Source organism: Colletotrichum jinshuiense, chromosome 1 (assembly GCF_051148585.1).
Source record: "Colletotrichum jinshuiense chromosome 1, complete sequence".
Classification (NCBI taxonomy): domain Eukaryota; kingdom Fungi; phylum Ascomycota; class Sordariomycetes; order Glomerellales; family Glomerellaceae; genus Colletotrichum; species Colletotrichum jinshuiense.
Window position 1 is genome coordinate 4,149,002 of NC_139302.1, and position 20,990 is coordinate 4,169,991.

The window sequence follows — 20,990 nt, forward strand, 5'->3', positions numbered from 1 at the left end:
CAGGTTGGCATCCTAAAGCTCAAGGCGGTATGACGCGATCTCAAACGGTCGCAGGGTGATCGGAAACTTGCCGCCTTCGATCTTGATCTCCTCGATATCATCTTCCAGCAGGTTGCACTTGAACACGCGCTTAACATCCCAGGTGGTCTCAATGACACCTCTGCTTTGGCCACCAAGACTGTCGTATACACGAAGGATGACGTTGCGCCCCTTGCGCTTAGGGAGCTCGCCGCGGGTTACGTCTTCGTCGTCTTCGCCACGCTTGACTGTGTCGAGGATCAGGGAGCCATCCCCAGTGAGCTTCACAGGGCTCTGGTTGAGAGCCGCTTGGGCAGCACTTGGTGCAGATAGCAACCTAAGGGGGTTGTTGAAGGCATACGCCGCCCGAACGGTCGAGGAGCTCAGGGTTCCCTCGTGAGGGAAGATTGCCCAGCGGATTTGGTGGGTTCCCATGTCGGCATGAGCATCAGGCGCTTTGGGTGATCGGAGAAGAGAAAGACGCATCAAGTTGCCGACAGTGGCGAATCCATATTTGCTGTCATTGAGGATCGAGACACCGTAATTATGCTCAGAGAGATCGGCAAACCTGTGGCAGCAGACCTCGAACTTGGCCATGTCCCAGCTATGGATCTAATTAGTAACAACGTATTGGAAGCCAGGGAGAAGTGTATGCATACCTTGTGTTGTAGTGGGTGGGCCGTTTAACTAGACCATATGCCGTCTCGTACGCTGCCTCGGTATTCCTGACGTCTACAGGGAATTCCACCTTCAGGAACTTCATAGTCTCATGCCAGTCGACTTCGGCGTGGCATTCAACCCATGACTGCACTCCTTTCAGGGCGGCCGAAAGTGTAATTGTAGACTTAAGTGAGCTCTCTTCGCTGATCTTGATCTCAGTGGTCAAGCTGACACGGTGCGCCTTCTGCTCGGAGATTGAGGTCTTGCCGCAGCCAAGCTCCTTTCTGGTATCGAGGTGGTAAACTTCGACATCCCAGGCTTGCCAGTACAGTGGTTTGTCATCGAAAATGACATACTGGTTCGCCTTGCCACCTTTTTCGATGACTTCACGTTCGGCAACACGATCATAAAGAGAGGTGATGTATCCGTCCTCAACCTTGACGCGAAGCTGGTCATTCTGCAACACGAACACGCCAGAGCTGACTTCCTCAACAGTGACGGCAGGTTGCTCCTCCGAGACCTTGAAAGGACGAATGGCCAGCATCTGGCCTTCGCCACAAGCGACACCAGCCTCGGTCTTAGAAACTTCAACAACTTCTCTTCGGTGCCACGGGAGAGTGTTCAGGGCAACAGTTTCGTTGAGACGGCCATTTGTGGTAGCGGACACTCCCAGGACGCCGTTAATTTCCTCAAGTATCTTCTCTCCGGTCTTGAAGACCTTGTCGTAGAGCTGATCGCAAGGGTTAGCACCAAGGTCTCTGTAAACGATACACAATTGCGGCTTACCTCGTCGGAATCGTCATAGCACATCTCAATGGAGCTTCCTGGAAGGCAATCGTGGAATTGACAAAGTAGAACGGCCTCCCACATATCGTCAATGTCCTTCTTCGGATACTTGTATTTCTTGCCATTCTCGCTTAGTGTCGCAATGGTAGCGAGCCATTCGATTTCCCTGAGCAGGCTCTCGGACTTGCGGTTGTTGAACTTGTTGTTCGCCTGTGTGGTATATGTGCCACGGTGAAGTTCGAAATATAGCTCGCCATACCAAGTGACAAAGCTGGTGGCCTTTGGTTCGAGCTTGTCGAAGTAGTCATCAACGCTATTTCCCATGTGCACTCTAGGCAGCATGCCAATCTGATCGGAAATACCGCGGCATCTTCGGAGCTTCTCGAGGTGCTGCCAGGTTGGGCCACCGCCACCATCACCCTTTCCGAATACAAGAAGTGAGGTATGGTCTTGGTCCATCGACTTGTGCTGGCTGACACTTCGCTTCACATCGCCAAAGTGGGCTTCGGCGGTGTAAGTCTCCGAAGGCGGCATGTGACAAATTACTTGACTGCCGTCAAGAGCAACCCAGTTGAAAGTTGTGTGCGGGAACTTGTTGATGTTGTTCCAGCTGAGCTTCTGGGTAAGGAAGCGATTCATGCCGGCCAGACGGCACAGCTGCGGAAGCTGAGCTGAGTAGCCAAAAGTGTCAGGAAGCCAGAAAATCTGGCAACGCTCGCCGAAGTTGCTTTCGAAAAAGCGCTGGCCATACAAGAACTGCCGCACAAGAGATTCACCGCTGGGCATGTTGGTGTCGTGTTCGACCCAGCTGCCGCCAATGGGGTGGAACCTACCCTCCTTGACCTTTGTCTTGACGCGGTCGAAGGCATGGGGGTACAACTCCTTCAGCCACTTGTACTGCTGGGCTTGCGAGCAAGCAAAGTTCAATTCGGGATAGCGGTCCATCAAGTCGCACTGGTTAGACCAAGATCTGGCAACCTTGCGTTTTGTCTCGGCCCAGGGCCAGAGCCAGCAGCTGTCAATGTGACAGTGACCGATGCCATAAACTTGAGGCTCCTTATCAGTGCTGTAGACCTTTTCAGAGTCGACGTCTGGACCCAGGTATTCTTGGGCGATCTTCCGACACTTCAAAATGGAGTCCTTGTTACCGAGCTCAAAGGCTTCGATCACATTGGTAGCAACTTTGAGAGCCCTGTGCTGCTCCCAAGAGTCCTGTGGGAACTCCCGAGCAGCGTCACCGATGATCCAAATATCAATGTAGAGTGCTCGCGCCTCGGGGTTGACGGCGACTATGTCAGCTTGGCTGAGCTGGAAGTACTTGTTCGGGTCTGGGGGCTGAATTGAGTCTCCCCCAGGGGCGTTTCCGAACATGCCATTGCAGGCCATTTCAATGTAAATGGTGTGCTCTTTGCCATCCCTGAACTCCTTGGGTAGAATCCATTCCGTTCGCTCGCCGCCTCCTGTGAGACCCTGGAGCGGCTTGCCGTCCTCGGTCCAGATGAGGCCTTCATTGTTGGCATCCCAGTGGAGTTCAAGCAGGTCCTTGTCACACAGGTCTTTCGGGACGGTCAGGACGACCTTAAACCAATGGGTCGACCATGAAGGTCCAAACCACGCGCCGACCTCGGTTTTCTTGAATTCGTGCGAAACAGCTTCCTCAAACGTCGGCCGGGAGAGGTCGGGTGCGTCCCACACAGACAGCTTGACACTAGGCTCGCCCGATGCGGTGCCCTCCGTCATCATACTATCGTGAAATTAGCGGGACGTTCCCCAGGTTTACTACGGGGCTCGGTGGGGTTAACGTACGCCAGGAGGTTGTGCTTCTCCCATTGTCCGCGGGAGTAGAATTGGGTAATTCTATCCTTGTATAGGTTGGAGATCCATTGTCCGACAGGTCGAGATGCGAGAGCTGGGTAAGAGCTCTTGCTCTTGAGTTCTCTTCCGCCACCCATAGTGGGTTGTCCGGTAAAGCTATCCAGGAAACGCTGTCCGGGCTGTGTTAATTGATCGAGAGTGCTGGGTGGAGCTGAGCGATTGTTCAATCGACGATTACAATGGAGCTCCGATAAGTGATGATGGGTCGGGCGCAAGGTTATTGTAGATGGACCACCAACTTTGTGGATGGCTTGGGAAGCTTTGAGGGCGTCGTTGATATGTTGATTGAGGGTTTTGGGGTCGTGGTCACTGCAAGAGAGATGTCCTCGTCAGCTTTCCCTCGGGATTGTCTGAAAGCAAGACGGGCTCGAAGCTCCTGGGGGAAGCTAAGGTAGAGCACGGGAACACCCTGCGGTGCAGATAGACAGCCACTGAAACACAGCCAGTGGGAACGTGCGGGGACAGGTCGGTGCAGCAGTAAAGTGCGGGGACGATAGTCAAGAGTGGGCGTGTGATGGAGGGGGTGACGCAGCTATCATTCGATCCCCCTTGATAGCCGGAACGCCAGGGGAGCTGCTCAGCATATTGGTTGGAATGGATGTCTTACCTCATCCTGTCGAAGGCACACGGTACCCAGCGGCTAAGACAGGATGGCGGTGGATGGCAGAGGATCGAGGGCAACACCTGACAACGGAGTTGTGACTTGACGACTGCACCGAAACAGCTGGTATAAATGCTGGACGTAGGGGGTGGTGTGGCGCGTGAGGATATGCGGACCAAAAAGGACAGGAGAGGGCTGTTGGATAGACAATGTCTAGAGGCAACGAAAACGGCGAAGCCAGGGCTGCTGTGTTGCAGGACGCCTTCGAGGCGAAACAATGTCTGGGAGAAGAGTCCGAGGCAGCCCGAGTCCCTTATGGTGGCGTGTTTATCAGAATGACTATCGAATGCTCCTACTCAAGCCATGATCTCTCTCCCATCCTCGCAGCTTCCCCCACAAGACGTGCTCGAAAACGTTGGCCAAATTTCAGCAGGCGTCGTCTCTGTGTTGGTCGGCACGTCGGCTCCTGCTGTGATTGAAGCGGCCGATTGCTGGGGTATATATTTGGTGCAGGTTGGACAAGCAGTCCGGCACCCTCCCACGGCGGGTTCTGCAACCGTGGCAGGCGACCCGCCAAATGCACACCCCGAGTCCAACCATTACGATGAAATACAACCACTGGTGGTATCAGCCAGTCTTGCGAGTCTCTCACTATGCGAATACTGTTACACCAGCACTAGCGCACAAGAGTTGCAACATTGGGGAGCATGGCTGTGCGTGTATGCATGGGTTAATCAGTGATGCATCGCCTATGTCGCAGAGGTGGATATCCGGGGCAGTCAAGTTATCGTGCAGCTAATGACCGCATTCCCGTCAAATAAAATCCAGGTAGATTAATTATTGGCGCAAGGACATCGAAGGTTTATCTATCTTAGATGCATCGGAATCTGCTGATTTACGGAAACTACCATTGGAAATTAATCCTATGAGATGCAAAGTTTGGTTACGTCCAGTGTAAGCGACCGTTTGATGCCCCACCGTCAAGAGACTCGCGGCTTTTAGGGTACAAAGAAACAACCAGCAAGTGGCTGCGGAAATTTCGGGACAGTGTTCTCACTCACTTACGCTTCATCTACTGAGCCTGTGGGATGAGATAAATATGTACTCGCGAAAATATTTGTTGTTTCCTATCGACATGATGATGCAGGATATATATGTACTACGCAGTAACCAGGAAAGTGAGGTATGTAGATCGCCCAGGATAACCAATCCAATCATCACATCATTGTCCATGCCCGCCATTAACGCCGGAAAATAAAAGAAGAGAGAAACAAGAGCCCCAAAACACCTCAAGATGACAACCCCGAGTCCTTAGCCCGACTTCCAGTGCCCGTGCCCGTGCCGCGATGAACAACCTCAGACCCTGTCTCTTCTTCCTCATCTTCGTCGTCCATTTCCAGGTCATCGTCGTCGTCGTCGTATTCTTCTACTTCGCCATCCTCGAGTTCGTCATCCATGGGCTCAAAGTCGTCGTCGGCCTCGCTCTCGCTCTCACTCTCATCTTCCTCAAAGCCGAGCACACCGAGGATAGGCACCTCGATCTTGCGATACTGACTTCTGATCATGCCGTCGGCCATCTCAAACAATTTGGTGTCTTTGTCTGGTGGCACCTCCTTATCCATGGAGAAGTGGGCCTCCTCCTGGTCGGCGAGGTCATCCAGCCCCGGAATGTGCGGTGATGACAAACCCTCTGGTACGTTCATGACCCAGCGTCGGACTCCTTCACCCTTGGCGACTCGGGACCGGGTGGTACTGTGCGCTCTTAACCCCGACCGGAATTGCCGCTTTTGCCTCCGGCGCCTCCGCTGGATTCGGTCACGGATGTACCAAGCCACCACCAACATGGCTGCCTGCATCATCTCTTGACACTTTTGTCGATGCATGTTGGCCCAAGCCTGGCATCTTTGCTGCTGTGCGTTGGAGATTGCCTGGCAACGTTGTTGATAATAGGCGGCAATGCGTGAAACCATGGCTACATATCGGGGGTCCATGGGCGGCTGGTTCGGGTCTGCACTCGCGGTCGGGATTGACGTCGGCTTAGGCGGGGCGGCGGACGGGTTGTTTTGTGTTGATTCCTCCTTCTTCATCGTGACATGGTCGTCAGTGATATTGGCCTCGGCGGCCTTACGTTTTAATTGGGCAGACAGGGGAAGGGCGGGTTTTCGGAATGAGATATGTTCGGGCGGAGGCGTGACGGGAGTTAGAGGGTTGAAGTTGATCGTGGGTATATGCGCCGCCATAAGGGTGGCTTATTCGGGGCAACTTTGCTGTCGTAGCGGGTTGTGTAGGTGGTGTTTGTTTGATATCGTGGATCAAAGGGTGGTACACTGGACTCTTCGATCTTGCTGGTTGACTTCCAAGGTATGCACCCAACAAAGAAGAGGAAGTAAAACCGGTCGGCTTCCAACTCGCAAAACGTGCAGGAATCGCGGTAGTAATAGTAGGTTGGGAGGGATCAGGCAGTGGTGGTCGCAAGGAGTAATAGTGGTATTGTTGGCAGCAGATGAGACGGATAAGGGTATGGTATGGTTGGGATCCGCTGAAGACAGATAGGTAGGCCAGATAGACGTATCAAACCAAGTGCTCGGTAGGAAAAGGAGGGGGAGACGGGGCACCGAAAAAGAGATATATACCTACAGGGCGATATTTCAAATCCGAAAGGCAACATGACGGCGTATGCTGCCATGTTTGGGCCAAGGGTCTGGCGATAAATTTGGAGAGTGAGCGGGAATGGGCTGAGAAGGAGTCGAAATCGGCCGATGCCGAATGGCAACCGTGCCGTACTTTTGGGGCCAGGCCCGGTACGTACCCCAGTATCTAAGTGCTGTAGGGCGGGCAGGCAAGGTACTTTCACCGACTTCTCTAAACTCCGCTTGCAACGGCCATCCCGTGAGCTGCGGGAAGCGTGAGATCAATCAGTGACAAACCCAACGGCCCTCTTTTTTTCTTCTCCCCTTCCCTTTCTTTCCGCCACTATTCCAACCCTCTGCATCGGTGGCAGCAACGGGCCAGTATGCTGCCGACAAGCGCTTGACCGCACTTACCTAAGGCATATTACCAAGCCGCTGACCGTCTTACACGTCGCACCCTTCCGGCCCAACTTCGTAACACCTCACATCAGGTTGGTGGACTCTCATTCAAGCATCACCCAGTCGCTTGGTGCGCCATGCTACGATCTTAGCCATCCGTTTCCCTATTATCCCATGTCGGCGTCCACATGCACATGCGATGATGCCTTCTGGCAACGACTAGCAGGCCAAGCACCCCATCAACCATGCTGTCTCGGTAGCCACACTCGCACAACAAATGCAACACACCTTCTCCGAACCCCATTTCCCCTTTCTGCCTGCGCGGGCCATGGCATGCTTCCTCCATTCATCATCCACAACAGCCCATCGCCCTTCCACCCAATCCGTCACACTGCGCTGTGCAATGCCCAGTGTGCCAGTCCATGCTCATGTGCCCAGGCCCAGACGCGACCTGCGCTACCCTGAAAAGGGCAAACAGGCAGGGTGCGGTGCTGCCATCCACTGGAGATAAAGTGATCTGGGTGGCGGCATCCTTTGCCGTCTGCCCATATTTGATTGTCCCCAGCCCACCCTCGTCCGCTTCCTGCAACTACTGCTTGTCCGCTTTTGGGGGTTCCAGCTGTCGTTGATCACAATGGCTAGCGAGCCATGATATGGCCATGACCGTCCCGTATGATGCGACCCCCGCCCTGTCAATTCCAGCATGACGGAATCATCATTCGACCGTCACTCACACTGCAGCAATAGACCAACGGGCTTGCTGCCAACGAGGAAATCCAGCCGCTTCTTAGTGGTTGTCTAGGCGCTGCGACGGTCCAACACACTGTGTTTTTCTGCGGCCCGAACGGCTGAGTCCTGCAGCCCAACAACGAGGCGTGTCAACTGCCTCACTGCCGGGTCGCTCCGCGTCACTTGGCAAACCCTGTTCTAGGCACCTCCTTGGGCCGCCCGAATCTTCTACTCCGGGTGGTATTGAGGCTCGCCAGGCTCGCGGAGTATTCCTAAATACAGTCGTCGGTTCGCCGCCGCACTGTCATCCACACGGAATTCCCTTTCCTCCATGCTGCAGTTCCGTTTTTGTGGTTCTCGACTCCAACGGCGGCGTCCATGATTCTCCTCCATACGTACGACCGGTCCGTGAAAATGACGCTAGATAAAACAGATACTCGTAAGACGATGGTGCACACCAGGCAGGTACCCGGAAAGAAAAGCGCAAACACCGTCTCCGTCGTTTTGGCTTACACCTTTGTACACGCACAGCTATGGATACTTTCGCAGCATATCTTGCTTACCCAACCTACCTTATCTGCATCCAAGGGACTAAACGGGACCGACCTGGATACAGAACCCCTAATTCCGATATTGCCCCTTCTCCATTAACCCCGTTTCTTCTCCGTTCCTGTCTCCAGTCATGTTGTATATCCTGCATCCGGGTTGCGATGCTTCCGCTGCTACCGAGAATGTTGCTCGCTGTCGGGCCAGTTTCGGCTGCCGTTGGTTGCTGTCCGTTGGTAGCTGCCAGCTGCCCCTTGCGTTCCTAGTCCCGTCGCATGTTTGATTTGAGACGTCGTTCGTACAGGGTCTCGCCTAATTTTACCGCCGCCCGCGACATGCCATGCCATTTCTCTCCACGCCCATCCCATCCATGCCATGCTACCCTTCGCCCAGCCGATGCAAACAAAAACCCAGACGCCTGGGCCATCGGGCCCACAGGGCAGTTCGCAACAGCCTGTCAGGCGCCTCCCAACGAGATCCCGTTCCGATCGACTCGGGCGGATTCGAGCCATCGCTCCGAAAAATCTCGCGATAATCCATATCCATAGTGCCACTAGCATGCTTCTCGTCCAGCCTTTCAACCCCGGTTTATATCGCCCACCCGGCTCATTATCTCATCATTTCGCACTCCGACTGCCGCCAAATTGCCACATTCCTCGCCGCGTCTGGGCCCTCTCGACAAATAACCTGAACCGACGTCGCACCGAACAGCTCACATTGATGATATACTCACATGTTGGCCCGACCACTCACCACACTCGCCTGTCATGATCTTGTTACCCCGTTACTAACTACTTCTCGATCGTCTGCCTCCGCACGCCTCCACCTGCGCCGCAATGCCGGAGTAAATCACGGCTCCAGTTTCGGCCGAGAAGCTGGGGTCGTTGGATGGCCGAGGAGCTGGCACCTGTCTGTATTCGCCAGGGGCAAGAAGACGAAATCCACGTTGAGGCTTGACGATCTACCCCAGGGCGCTCTGCCGCTGGATCCCCGTCCCATACAAGATGAGAGCCCAGCCTACCCGACCGTTGTGCTGCAGGCGCGCCGCAACATGCAAAAGTTCGACAACTGCGTGCTCCTGACGCGTGTCGGCGGTTTCTACGAACTGTACTTTGAGCACGCTGAGGAGTATGGCCCTTTGATGAATCTCAAGGTTGCTCAGAAAAGGACGAGCGCCGGACCCGTTCCCATGGTATATTGCCTTTTGTCTTATTTGCCCCAAAAATTGTGCGCCATTAGTCTCGTGTCTCTGGGTCTGATGTATATGATGGTTAGGCCGGTTTTCCTTTCTTTCAGCTGGATCGATTCCTCAAGATCCTAGTCCAGGATCTGAATCGCTACGTCGCCATTGCTGAGGAGTTCCCCAATAATGCGCCGGAGAAGGTCAAGTCTGGTGGGCTGTTGCATGATCGCAGAGTTGCTCGTATCATCACGCCAGGAACCCTGATTGACGAGAATTTCATGGATCCTTATGCCAACAACTACGTGCTGGCTGTCCATGCGGCCCATTCCGGGGGAGGGGGACGGGACGGGGCCCCAAGCTCCTCGTCCCATTCTGCCACTGATCGGGGCGTGACTTCGGCAGCTGGTGACCCTGCAGAGCCACCTCTGCGTTTAGGCCTTGCGTGGTTGGACCTGTCCACCGGCCAGTTCTATACGCAGACCATCGACCTTCCGGCATTGTCCTCGTTCCTTTCGAGAATATGCCCTAGAGAAGTCGTGCTTGATAGCGAGATTCAAACTCAGACCGATCATGGCCTGTTCTCCACACTGGCGGAAGACCGCCATCTGGTCACTTATAGTCCCTTCGGCGAAATCAGGCTTCTTTCTGATTGGATACCCATGCTAGAGAGTGAAATCCCTGAAGCGACGCTCGATGCCTTTACCGAGGGCGAAGTGATGGCCGGAAGTCTGCTGCTGCATTATGTCAAGGAAAGACTACTAGGGCTGAGCATGAAGCTACAGCCGCCGATGCGTCATGAGAATATGCAGATAATGAGCATAGACAAGAACAGTATGCGGTCACTGGAGATAAAGCAGACGATTCGAGATGGGAACTTCCGAGGCAGCCTCCTGCATGCGATTAGGCGGACGGTCACGAAGAGCGGCGCACGACTTCTCAACGACTGGCTCAGCGCCCCCTCGACATCACTCGATGTAATCAAGCTCAGGCAAGATCTTGTTGCCCGATTCATCGAAGAGCCGGATTTACGCGATGCTGTTGTCCTGCTTCTCCGCCGCAGTCATGACTCCCAGCGTCTTGTCCAAAAGTTCGCACTTGGCAGAGGTGACCCAGACGACCTTGTAGCCTTAGCCAACACTATCCATGCTACCAACAGTATTCGCCAGTTCCTGGCAGACGCACCCGATGCGTCCAACTGCCTCGCGCACATGACAGCCCGCCTGAACCTCGAAGGACCCCTGAAACTCGCCCGCCGCATCAAGAAGGCCATCGACGAGGAGGGAATCGTACACCAGCACGAGATCGAAGAGAGCGAGGCAGGGCAGATGATGGCCCTGGCCCAGGAGATCGTGAGCACCGAGGGCACACAGGACGACGCCGCCGTCCTGCCCAAGGGAGCCGCGAAGAAGAAGCGGCCCACGTCGGTCCGGGAGGCCTACGCCGACGACAACGAAACCTGGATAATGAAGCCGGAGGCAAGCACCGTTCTCCGACAACTACACGCCGACCTCGCCGCTCTGCATGCCGAAAAGGAGACACTCACTGATGTCCTCCGCGCCCGCCACGGTGCTATATCCCTAACCCTTCGCTGGAGCCCCGCCCTCGGTCATTTCTGCCACATCAGAGGCAAAGACACCCGCTCCGTCTCCGGCATCAAGGCCTTGAGCTCCAGCCGATCGACTAGCTCATTCCACGCTTCGGAATGGACACACCTCGGCCAACAGCTCGAGCACGCCCGGCACAGCATCCGCACCGAAGAGCAGCGCGTCTTCCACGCCCTCCGCGCCGCTGTCGTAGTCAACCTCGTCAAGCTGCGCCGCAACGCCGCCGTCCTCGACGAGCTCGACATTGCGACCTCCTTTGCAAAGCTCGCACTCGAGCAGGGTCTCGCCCGGCCAGTGCTCAACAACTCAACTGCCCACACCATCATCGGAGGCCGGCACCCCACCGTCGAGGGTGGCCTGCACGAGCAGGGACGCAGCTTCGTCCGCAACGACTGTCTCGTGGGCGGCGCCTCCGCGGGCAAGTTGTGGCTGATTACGGGGCCGAACATGGCCGGCAAGAGCACATTCCTGCGGCAGAATGCGCTCATCACGATACTCGCGCAGATTGGCTGCTACGTGCCGGCCGACTACGCCGAGCTGGGCGTCGTGGACGCCATCTTCAGCCGCGTGGGGTCCGCGGACAACTTGTACCGCGACCAGAGCACGTTTATGGTTGAGATGATGGAAACGGCGCACATACTGCGGACCGCGACGCCGCGGTCATTCGTCATCATGGACGAGATCGGACGTGGCACGACTCCCGAGGACGGCACAGCGGTGGCGTACGCATGTATGCACCACTTGGTCACCATCAACCAGTGTCGGACGCTTTTTGCGACGCATTTCCACAACGTCGCTGACCTGACACTCGCAGAGGGCCTGGGAGGTGGGAAGGGTGGCGTTGAGATGTATTGTACGGATGTGGACGAAGACGATGATGGGGGATTCGTCTACGTTCACAGGTTACGGAAGGGGATTAACCGGCAAAGTCACGCGCTGAAGGTCGCGAGGTTGGCAAATTTGCCGGAGCCTGCTATCAGAATTGCCCAACAGGTTCTTAGGAATTATTAAAGACATCAGGACATAATCATATCACATAGATGGCCACGAGGAACTACGAAAGAAGTGGCGGCAAATATTGTACGATAGCCATGATTCATGTAATCTGTAACTTTTGTATGTTAGCCGTGATACCCAACAGGAAATACAGCTGTACAATGAATAAAAAGATATGAAGCTCCCTCATAGGGTGGTGATGTTTGTGTCTTCAAGTAGATCAGGGTTAAAAAGCTCTGAACGTTTATATAATCATCGGAAGCATGTGTGTAACGAAATCGCAGACAAAAAAAGAAACTGACAGTGACTAACCATTTGGAAGTTGGAGAAGTGAATGCGTGCAGGCATTTTGTCACATCACTCATCATATCGTCAGGAAAGCATGTTTGCCGTCAAAATGCGATGTGCTTGATTGACCGGCAACCCATCTATGAAGCCGTGTTCAAGATGCATGTATCGTTGCAATCCTGTTCGTAGCCTAGACAGAAGCCGTAACATCACCGATTTCCCGTTACATTTAGTCGCTGGGAATAGGGTTAGTGAAGGACACAGAGATAAGGGACTCGGGACAACATACAAGAGACCGCCGAAGCCACCATCCTCGTCGGACTCCTCGTCCTTCTCAGACTCCTCCTTGTCGGCCTTGACCTCCTCAGCGGCGGCGGCACCAGCAGCGGGAGCGGCGGAAGCGTAAGCGTCGGGGTTGGCGATACGGTCCTTGAGCTCGGCAATCTCGGGCCAGCTGATCTCGGTCTCGATGGCGACAGCGAGAACGTTCTTGTAGCCGTTGAAGAAGGAGTGGACAACGGAGGGGAGGGTGGGGAAGTTGATGGCCAGGGAGACAGCGGCGATGGTGCCGATGGCGCTGGAGAAGGTCTTGAGGAGCTGGTCCTCAGAGATGTCGAGGACATCAGCGGGGAAGGTGTTGCCCTGGTCGTAGACCTGGGAGATGCCCATGCCGTAGGTGAAGGGGGAGATGTTGAGCATGTTCAACAGGGTAGCCTCGGAGGGGCCGACCTTGGTGTTGGCATCGACGAGCTTCAGGTCGGAGACGATCTCAATGGTACCACGAGCAATCTTGGTGGGGACACCGAGAGCCTGGAAGAAAGAGGTCTTACCGGGCTCCATACCGGTGTTGCCAGCGGGGATCCAGACATCGGAGGGAGCGACGGCACCGGCACGGGCAGGGGCAGCGACCTTGTTGGCAAGGATCTTGTCACGGACGTCCTTGAGGTCGCCGTTGGTGAAGACAAAGCCGACGTTGCCCTTGACGAAGGGCAGAAGGCGCTCGTACTCGGGGGAGTCGGGGATGAAGGTCTTGAGGGCACGACGAACCTACAGAGTGCTCGGTTAGCAGGAGTATTTTTCGCGTCACAGAAGCGGGATCGCTACTGCAAATCACCAGAGACGTACCATGGTGTTCTTGCCCATCAAGACGACACCCTCACCACGGAGGGACTGTCTGATCTCGTGCATCTGCTGAGAGCTGACATTGTCGACGGTGACGATGAAGATGGACTTGTACTCCTCGAGCAAGCCCTTGAGCTTGTCGAAGTAGCCGGCCTTGTTCGCAGATTTGCCCCCCATATCTTCTTATTTATGAAGGCAGGTTGTTTAAGGGCAAATGAATTTTTTTTGGTGATTGGATGGGAATTGGGTATCAAAAGATATGTGTTGTAGGAAGGGAAAAAGAGACGTTCTCTAAAATTTTGGCTTTTTGCTTCGCCAGCAAAAATCCTGTGTGCACCGGCCGAGCCTGTCCCGTTAGGGCAACTGAAATGGCTTAAGCCCGAAAAGGGACAAGCATGGGGCAGCTACAGAGAGTCGAGGGTCCGTGCCCAAGAAAGGTACATTTCGGCAAGTATCTTTTTTTTCTGACCTCCATTGGTGGGGCAGCTATGAAGTTGCGATGAGTCGGTTGTGAAAGTTTCACTTCACCTCAGTCCAGTGTACAAGCATCCTCAGTTCAGCCCAATTGAGCGAGGAAACTCCCGAGAAGTCGCAGGCTCAAAATGAAAGTTCCCTACAACTGTCTGGAGCCATCTGGCAACGTCATCTTCGCTGCTAGGGGTGGAAAGATTCACTCCTTCAGCCTACAAGACGGCTCTCACCTCTCAACATGGAAGCATCCCGATGTTGAAAAGGTTGCGGCGGCCGCATCGACCGCCGCCTCCAAGGATGAGGTCGAGGTGAGCTCGAGTGTGCCCACGCCCTCATCCCTGGTTAATGACGAGAATGGACCCCCCGCCAAGCGCCAAAAGGTCGAGTACGGCAAGGAAGGGGAGAATGAGGGCGAAGAAGACCAGCAAGCCAGAGATGGCGACGCCATGATTGTGGATGATGAACCTCAGAAGCCCGAACATCAAAAGAAGGACAGAAGGAAGGGAAATAAGCAAATGAGGCGAAACAACAGGGAGCAGGGTCAGCAACAGAACAACCGCGGTGCATTTGCAAGAGTCCCTGACTACCCTGTCATCACCATCATGGCAGCCACTAGCGACGGGAGCCACCTGCTGGCCATCTCGGGCCATGATAAGTCTCTTTGGGTGTTCGAGCACGACGGAAAGGGAAACCTGAAAGAGCTGAGTCAGAGGTACGTTGTCCGACTTACACCGTCTTATACGATAGCCTTAACACAATATGATAGACAAATGCCGAAACGTCCCTGCTCCGTCTTGATCTGCCCGGACAACCAAACCATTCTGAGCGCAGACAAGTTCGGAGACGTCTACTCTTTGCCCCTTATTCCCTCGGGCCCCGCTGCTCCTGTAGAGCCCGCCGCCGAGGCCGAGGCAGCAGAGGTAGGCTCCTCGCGCTCCACCCCGGCGCCGTCCAACGGTGCCCCCAAGCCCTTCAAGCCGGAAGCAAACCCCTTCACCGTGCACTCCAAGAGCAATCTTCGCGCACTCCAAAACCAGCAGCGCGAACAGCACAAGTCGAAGCGTGACACCCCGAAAGACCAGCCAACGTTCGAGCACACGCTCCAAATCGGCCACGTCTCCATGCTCACGGCCCTGACGCTCGCCTCCAAGGGATCCCGGCGATTCATCATCACCGCGGACCGTGACGAGCACATCCGCGTCTCGCGCTACTTGCCGCATGCGCACGTCATCGAGGGTTTCTGCCTTGGTCACTCCAACTTCGTCAGTGCCCTCACGCTACCGAACCAGGATGTCTTGGTCTCCGGTGGTGGTGACAACGAGCTGTACGTCTGGGACTGGGAGGCTGGCCGAATCTTGTCCAAGTTTGATGTCTTGGAGCAGGTTCAGCAGGTCGAAAAGGATGCTACAAAGGTTGCCGTCTCTCAGCTCCTGTCTGCCACAGTTACGGCCAACGGCCAGCAGGTGCCCGTTGTCTTGGCAGTATGCGAAAGGTATGGTTGATTTGTATTACTTTTTCGCCTAAGGACGTGCTAACCCCAATATCTAGCGTATCTGCCATCTTTGTGCTCCGTGTTTTGGAGGACAATACCCTGGCCCATGTCCAAACCATTTCTCTTCCCGGCAACCCCCTTTATGTGGCACACCTCTCCAGTGATAGCTCTCTCACGAGCATACTGGTAGCCGTTGACCCAGCAGAGAACAGCAACCTGCCCACCAGCATCGTCTCGTTCAAGTGGACCGGCGCCGCCTTTTCGTCGCAGGACCTTGGCGTCCAGGACGCAAGTTTGAGTGACGGCGAGTTTGACATGTCGCGTGAGCAGGTGCGGAAGCTACTGTACAACACTGATGACTTGCGCAAACGCGGGGATGAGGAGCGAGGGGAGCAAGGCGACGAGGCGGAGCAGCCAGAACCGACGAATGAGGAGGCGTCATAGTTCGTATCAAAATCACTGCTTAATTGCAATACAATACAGTTTTCGAAAGCAAGGCACACTTATCAAATCGATTCAGCGCAGAATCCTCTTTCTATGACCGTGAACGCCTTCCTACCAAGTCTCGAATGTCTGCCGAGCGAAAGAAGCCAAGTATTGTTTTAATAACGCACGCGCTGGACCAGATTTCCCTGTTACTGTGCTGGCCCATTTGATTCCAGCCTTCATTCCTCGACGAACCCGACTCAGCACGTCTAGATGAGGCGTCGCGGCCAGTCGGTTGCCGCCATCCGAGAGTGGCTTCCGAACGGCAGACCCCTTTACCATTTCCATGCAACCGTTTCCATCCATTCGTGACTGGGAAAATATGCATTTCCGTTCTGTAGAACAGATGCGAAGAGAAATCCCGACCCACGCCCCCACCACGCCGAAGATGCTCGTAATGTCAAATTTCATCGAAACAGGTGTCGTTTACTGAGAAGCACACTGCACACGCTCGGCGCCAGGGTGACCATCCTCGTCGTCCTCGTCCATGGAGCCGCCGGCACCACCAAAGACTCTGCTCTGAGAACTGTTGTCCAGGTCCTCGAGGTCGGCGGGCTCGGTCATGGCCTCAGGGGGAGGCACGGTTTGCAGCGAAGGAGCCGGGAGCAACTTCTGGAGGGCCTCGAATGCAGCGGGATCCTCAGTCCAACCCTTCTCGGGGAACTTGACGTTGAACTGGATGTACAGGTTGCCGAAGTCATGGTGTCTGGGAGAAGGCATACCCTGACCGCGGACCATCTTGACGGCATCTGGAGAGGTTAGTTAGAACGTGAATATAACTCTCTGGGAAAGTGTTCAACATACCAGGCGCAATTGCTTCACCGGGCTGGATCTCAATGCTGAGCCACCTGTCGTCAAGGTGCTCAATGTAGATTGTTCCACCAGCCAGGGCAGTTACCAACTCGATATCGCACTGGTACAGCAGGTCGTCCTCCTTGCGGGTGAAGCGGTTGTGGGGCTTCTGCTCGATCTCGAAAACGACGTCACCAGCCTGGATGCCAGGGGCCTGGTCACCCTCACCGCGGAACTCAACCTTGGTACCGCTTCGGACACCACGGTCGACGTGAACGTGGAGGACCTTCCGGTCAACGACAGTCTTCTTGCCATTGCACTGCTTGCAGCGGTCCTTGTCCTTGATCGTTTCACCCTCGCCGTTGCAGTCGGGGCAGACAGTCTGGAAACGTTGGATCATGGGGCCCATCTGTCTCATCATGGTCTTCATACCGTGACCATCGCAGCCGCCGCAACGCTTGACAGCGCCCTCCTTTCCACCACGACCCTCGCACTTGGAGCAGATGACGGAACGCTGGAGAGCCAGCTTAGAGATCTTTCCACGGTAGACGTCCTCGAGGGAGACCTTGTGAGTGTGGTGAATGGTGCGTGCCTTGGGGGGGCCGCGGTTAGGCATGCCACCGCCGAACATTCCGCCGAGACCGCCGCCGAAGCTGCCGGAACCGAAGAACTGAGCGAACAGGTCCTCGGCGGCCATGCCACCGCCGCCGCCGGCACCGCCCTCAAGACCAGCCTCGCCATATTGGTCGTAGACGGCACGCTTCTGGGCATCGGAAAGGACTTCGTAGGCATGGGAGATCTCCTTGAACTTTTCTTCCGCGTCGGGGTTGTGGGCGTTCTTGTCTATTGGTACTTCGTCAGCATGTTCACGTCGAAGCGACAGGTCCGTGGGAACATACCAGGGTGGTACTTCAGGGCATTTGTCTTGTATGCCTTCCTCAATTCTTGCTCTGTCGCCGTCGGCGCAACCTGTTCTGCGTGTTAATCTGGGTGTCCGTCACTGGGAAACTTTCGTTTGGTCAACGTACGCCGAGGGTGTCATAAAACTTCGTTTCCTTGACCATGATGTAGGTAGGTACAGTAATTCTTATCTAAGACCTTGGCGCTATATCGGACCTGGGGGGTGACGGTGTATGGAGGGGCCTGCAGAAGCGGAGCCAAGTCAGCTAAATGATCCAAGAGGGTTTGGTAGGTATCGTGGTCCTCGGATCGCACTTGTCCGTTATGAATGATAGCAGACAAAAGCGTAGAGGAGAGATGCGGCGCTGGAGGCCTCGAGGCTGAGCGCCGTAACAACGCAAGTGAAGGCGAAGTGGTTTGGCGGGCGGAAGGAAGCCCTGCGGTTTGCGCCTACAGGAAATAGCGGGCTCACGTACTCTTGATAAAGCAGACAAAGTCAACTCTGCGCAACTGGGTATCTGGTGAACTGGAAAGAGGGAGTTGCTGCAGGAAAGCTGGAAAACTTGGGAGGAGTTGAAGCCGGGCTGGCGTGGAAGTTATTGATGGCTAAGTTCCTAGCGGGGAGAAATACGGTGGAAATGTACCTGTGCTGAGTGGAACCGACGACGCTAATGACGGGACATTGGGACACTGGATTTTTCATAATAAAGGGAGAAGCAGGCTGCAAGTGCGGGTCGCCTTGCGCACATCCCGCGCCCAACTGGCCCCTCTGTGAAAGGTATGGAATTTCATGGAATTCTTTTGAGCCACAGTGGCGGTGCTGATGATGCAATACCTTGCATCGCCTTGCTAGATCTGGCCCTAGGGGTCCTAGGACCCTTATTCGCCCCGCCTCAGAGATGCTGTTTGTCCAGGCTCTGGGGATTCTCCCACAGTATTTCGGCCCTCCAGCCTGTTTTCCTCCCCCCTAACCCGGCTATGGAGCCTATTCTTATCCCATGCATCCCATGTGCGGCAGAAGTATCCCGCTAACAATTTTCGCAGCCTGGTCCCCACTACCCGAAAGGAATCTTAGCTAAGCGGAGCCTGTACGTGGATTTCTCATCCGTCATCGTCATTCATATGCGGATATTTCGTCCACGGACTTAGGTACATGCTCCTTATCGGCGACAGCCTGGCAGCCTGCTCAACGACCAGCGCAAGGACAATGCACCGTTTGCCTACACCAGCCACAGGTTCAGTGCGTAAGCAATTGTGTTTTGTTCCACATCCACTACATTGCAAGGCCAGAAACGTAGCCGGTGTTCTGTCAATGAAGACGAATGCCCTTTCTGGCTTGTGTTTCAACTAGGTAGGCTCGTCGGATGTTCAGGGGAACGGGCCACCTCGAAACTGTAAGTAAAGCAATGCGGCCCCACGACATCGGCTCAATATTCCCTTATAGTTCAATCTTTCGTAGACTTGGGTACTCTCTCGCTTCCAATGTTGATTCCAGAAATGATTAGGTGCCGGAACTGGTATTCTTGGCCGTAACTATTTTCCTGTCAATACAACGGCCATGTTCTAATGATATGTAGTATTGTACGGGCAAGACGTATCCTGCAGGCAATTATTGTCCCGGGAACGACGGCATATTCCTATATATTGGGGCTAGGAATCGCCTTGTTGACGCGGCCAGTGGCTCACCCGGGGCGGCGACTCACTTGCAGAATAGCCTTGCTTAAATCTCTGGGATAGGTCACACGCCTCTGATCATCTCAAAGAGATCACACAAAGGGGCCGCCCATAGTCAGACCATTGTTTAAGCACGGTGCCCCTTGTTGTCTTAGGGCGGCATGGCCTCGCCGATGTATAAATAAATCAATACCCTCTCGACACACCACGGCATCGGTCACGGCTGCAGAGAGTCTGGCTGCCTCTCGTGTGATTATCTTCAGCTCAGAGACAGCTATATTCTTCTGGTACTGCATCAAAATGATGTCATCGGTGACATTCTCCTTTTTTTTTTTATCACATTTCCCCATGTGCATGCCGGGAAAGAGGACCCATCTCTGTCTTCAGAAGCGTCACTTTTACTCAATCGGCGAAGCAGCGAGAGCCTTAATTCCATTGAATTTTGCCAGGTGTTTTGACAGTCGTCCAATGCTCCCCGGAATCTCAGGGGCATATGTCTGAGAGGTAAACGCCATGGCAGAGAGGGTGGGAACGTATTTTGGTTAACGGATCTGGGTCGGAAGGACGGTTGAAAGAATCCCACCAAAGCCATGGTTGAGCGGTGTCAACCAGACCGAGAAACACCCCGTTAGAGGTCTGACCCAGACAAACGGATCAACAAAGCTGATGTTTTGTTGAGTCCGAATCTCCGGGACTGTCTAGTACCTAGCGCATGACCTGACAGGCTACCGTCAACTTTCATAAAGATTTCCTTGCCGGTGGTACTGGGTACGAACGTTAGTGGCACACTGATGTCTTACACGCCCTCTTGTTACAATATTCGGAACCCGGATTAGGTTTTTGACGACCCTGACCGAAGGGCATTACTGCGCAGGGATATTCTTGTTTTGCCTGCGATGGCACCGAGTGAATGACTGGGGGAAAGAGTGTGATAGAAACCGATAGACATGATGTATGCCAACTCCACACGAGAAAATCCTGTGGTGGGTGGGGGGTTTTTTTTTCCTTTTTTTTTTTTTGGAAATCATCACAGCAAACAAGAGGCGAGCCGCAACTCATTCAAAGCAACCTACACAGTTACAACCTAAGTGATTGTTCAAGGTGAGGTTGGAAGGGTGGGGTAGATTCAAACATCTCCGTCGTCCACATCTCTGCTCAGGAATCGTCCAATGAGATGCAGGCGATTTGAATGGCCCCCGGTATCAACAAGCGAAGCTCAACCGGCACACCCACCCCGCGCGGACCGCAAACTGGGGATAAACGACCCCCGTTGTATTCAATGGTTCATGCCACACGGTGTTTACAAAGGAGATGTTGGCGGAATGATTTCGTGCAGTTGAACCTAGATATGGCAGGCGTAGATAATGATCCAAGTCTAGCAAAAAATGATCAACCAAGCACAAGATCGACGATGCCTGGGCAATGGCTTATCTCTTATCAAGGACAAGTGGTTGAGCTGATGCGCCTCCAGACCACAGGATGTTACCCCTCGGAGAAGCACCATTCTCACCTTGCGTGAAGGTGACGGCATAGGCCGTTCTGGCCCGCAGGCCTGAGCCGCTCCGACCTCTGGGCCCATGTGTAGCATGAATTGAGACTTTCCTGTCTGTCCTTCCTTGTGGCAGTTCATATAATTGTATTGAGGGCTCATAGTTTTGGAGAAGCCGATCCTGTATGACTACGACTTGTACCTCGTGAAAACTTATCAAACCTTGCGACCCGAGAATCGATAGACAAC

The 20,990-nt window shown here is 54.4% G+C and overlaps 6 protein-coding genes across 6 annotated transcripts; 2 read left to right on the top strand and 4 right to left on the bottom strand.

The window, feature by feature from the left end:
- Window positions 1-12: 12 nt before the first annotated feature.
- Window positions 13-3,416, bottom strand: EsH8_I_001060 (alpha-mannosidase; the record flags this gene model as incomplete). Its single annotated transcript, XM_083268473.1, has 4 exons — window positions 13-622; window positions 678-1,408; window positions 1,465-3,208; window positions 3,271-3,416. 4 exons carry the CDS (start codon window positions 3,414-3,416, stop codon window positions 13-15), a joined length of 3,231 nt encoding a protein of 1,076 aa, XP_083118911.1.
- Window positions 3,417-5,229: 1,813 nt separating this feature from the next.
- EsH8_I_001061 (uncharacterized protein) lies at window positions 5,230-6,180 on the bottom strand (the record flags this gene model as incomplete). The annotated part of the gene is made up of 1 exon (XM_083268474.1): window positions 5,230-6,180. One exon carries the CDS (start codon window positions 6,178-6,180, stop codon window positions 5,230-5,232), a length of 951 nt encoding a protein of 316 aa, XP_083118912.1.
- Window positions 6,181-8,977: 2,797 nt separating this feature from the next.
- Window positions 8,978-12,042, top strand: EsH8_I_001062 (mismatch repair ATPase MSH1; the record flags this gene model as incomplete). The annotated part of the gene is made up of 2 exons (XM_083268475.1): window positions 8,978-9,436; window positions 9,520-12,042. 2 exons carry the CDS (start codon window positions 8,978-8,980, stop codon window positions 12,040-12,042), a joined length of 2,982 nt encoding a protein of 993 aa, XP_083118913.1.
- Window positions 12,043-12,544: 502 nt separating this feature from the next.
- EsH8_I_001063 (60S ribosomal protein uL10) lies at window positions 12,545-13,614 on the bottom strand (the record flags this gene model as incomplete). Its single annotated transcript, XM_083268476.1, has 3 exons — window positions 12,545-12,551; window positions 12,605-13,362; window positions 13,441-13,614. 3 exons carry the CDS (start codon window positions 13,612-13,614, stop codon window positions 12,545-12,547), a joined length of 939 nt encoding a protein of 312 aa, XP_083118914.1.
- A 425-nt stretch (window positions 13,615-14,039) lies between these two features.
- EsH8_I_001064 (uncharacterized protein) lies at window positions 14,040-15,844 on the top strand (the record flags this gene model as incomplete). Its single annotated transcript, XM_083268477.1, has 3 exons — window positions 14,040-14,620; window positions 14,675-15,400; window positions 15,457-15,844. The coding sequence occupies 3 exons, from the start codon at window positions 14,040-14,042 to the stop codon at window positions 15,842-15,844; spliced, it is 1,695 nt and encodes a 564-aa protein (XP_083118915.1).
- A 468-nt stretch (window positions 15,845-16,312) lies between these two features.
- Window positions 16,313-17,742, bottom strand: EsH8_I_001065 (type I HSP40 co-chaperone YDJ1; the record flags this gene model as incomplete). The annotated part of the gene is made up of 4 exons (XM_083268478.1): window positions 16,313-16,635; window positions 16,691-17,521; window positions 17,578-17,647; window positions 17,707-17,742. 4 exons carry the CDS (start codon window positions 17,740-17,742, stop codon window positions 16,313-16,315), a joined length of 1,260 nt encoding a protein of 419 aa, XP_083118916.1.
- Between the last annotated feature and the right edge of the window lie 3,248 nt (window positions 17,743-20,990).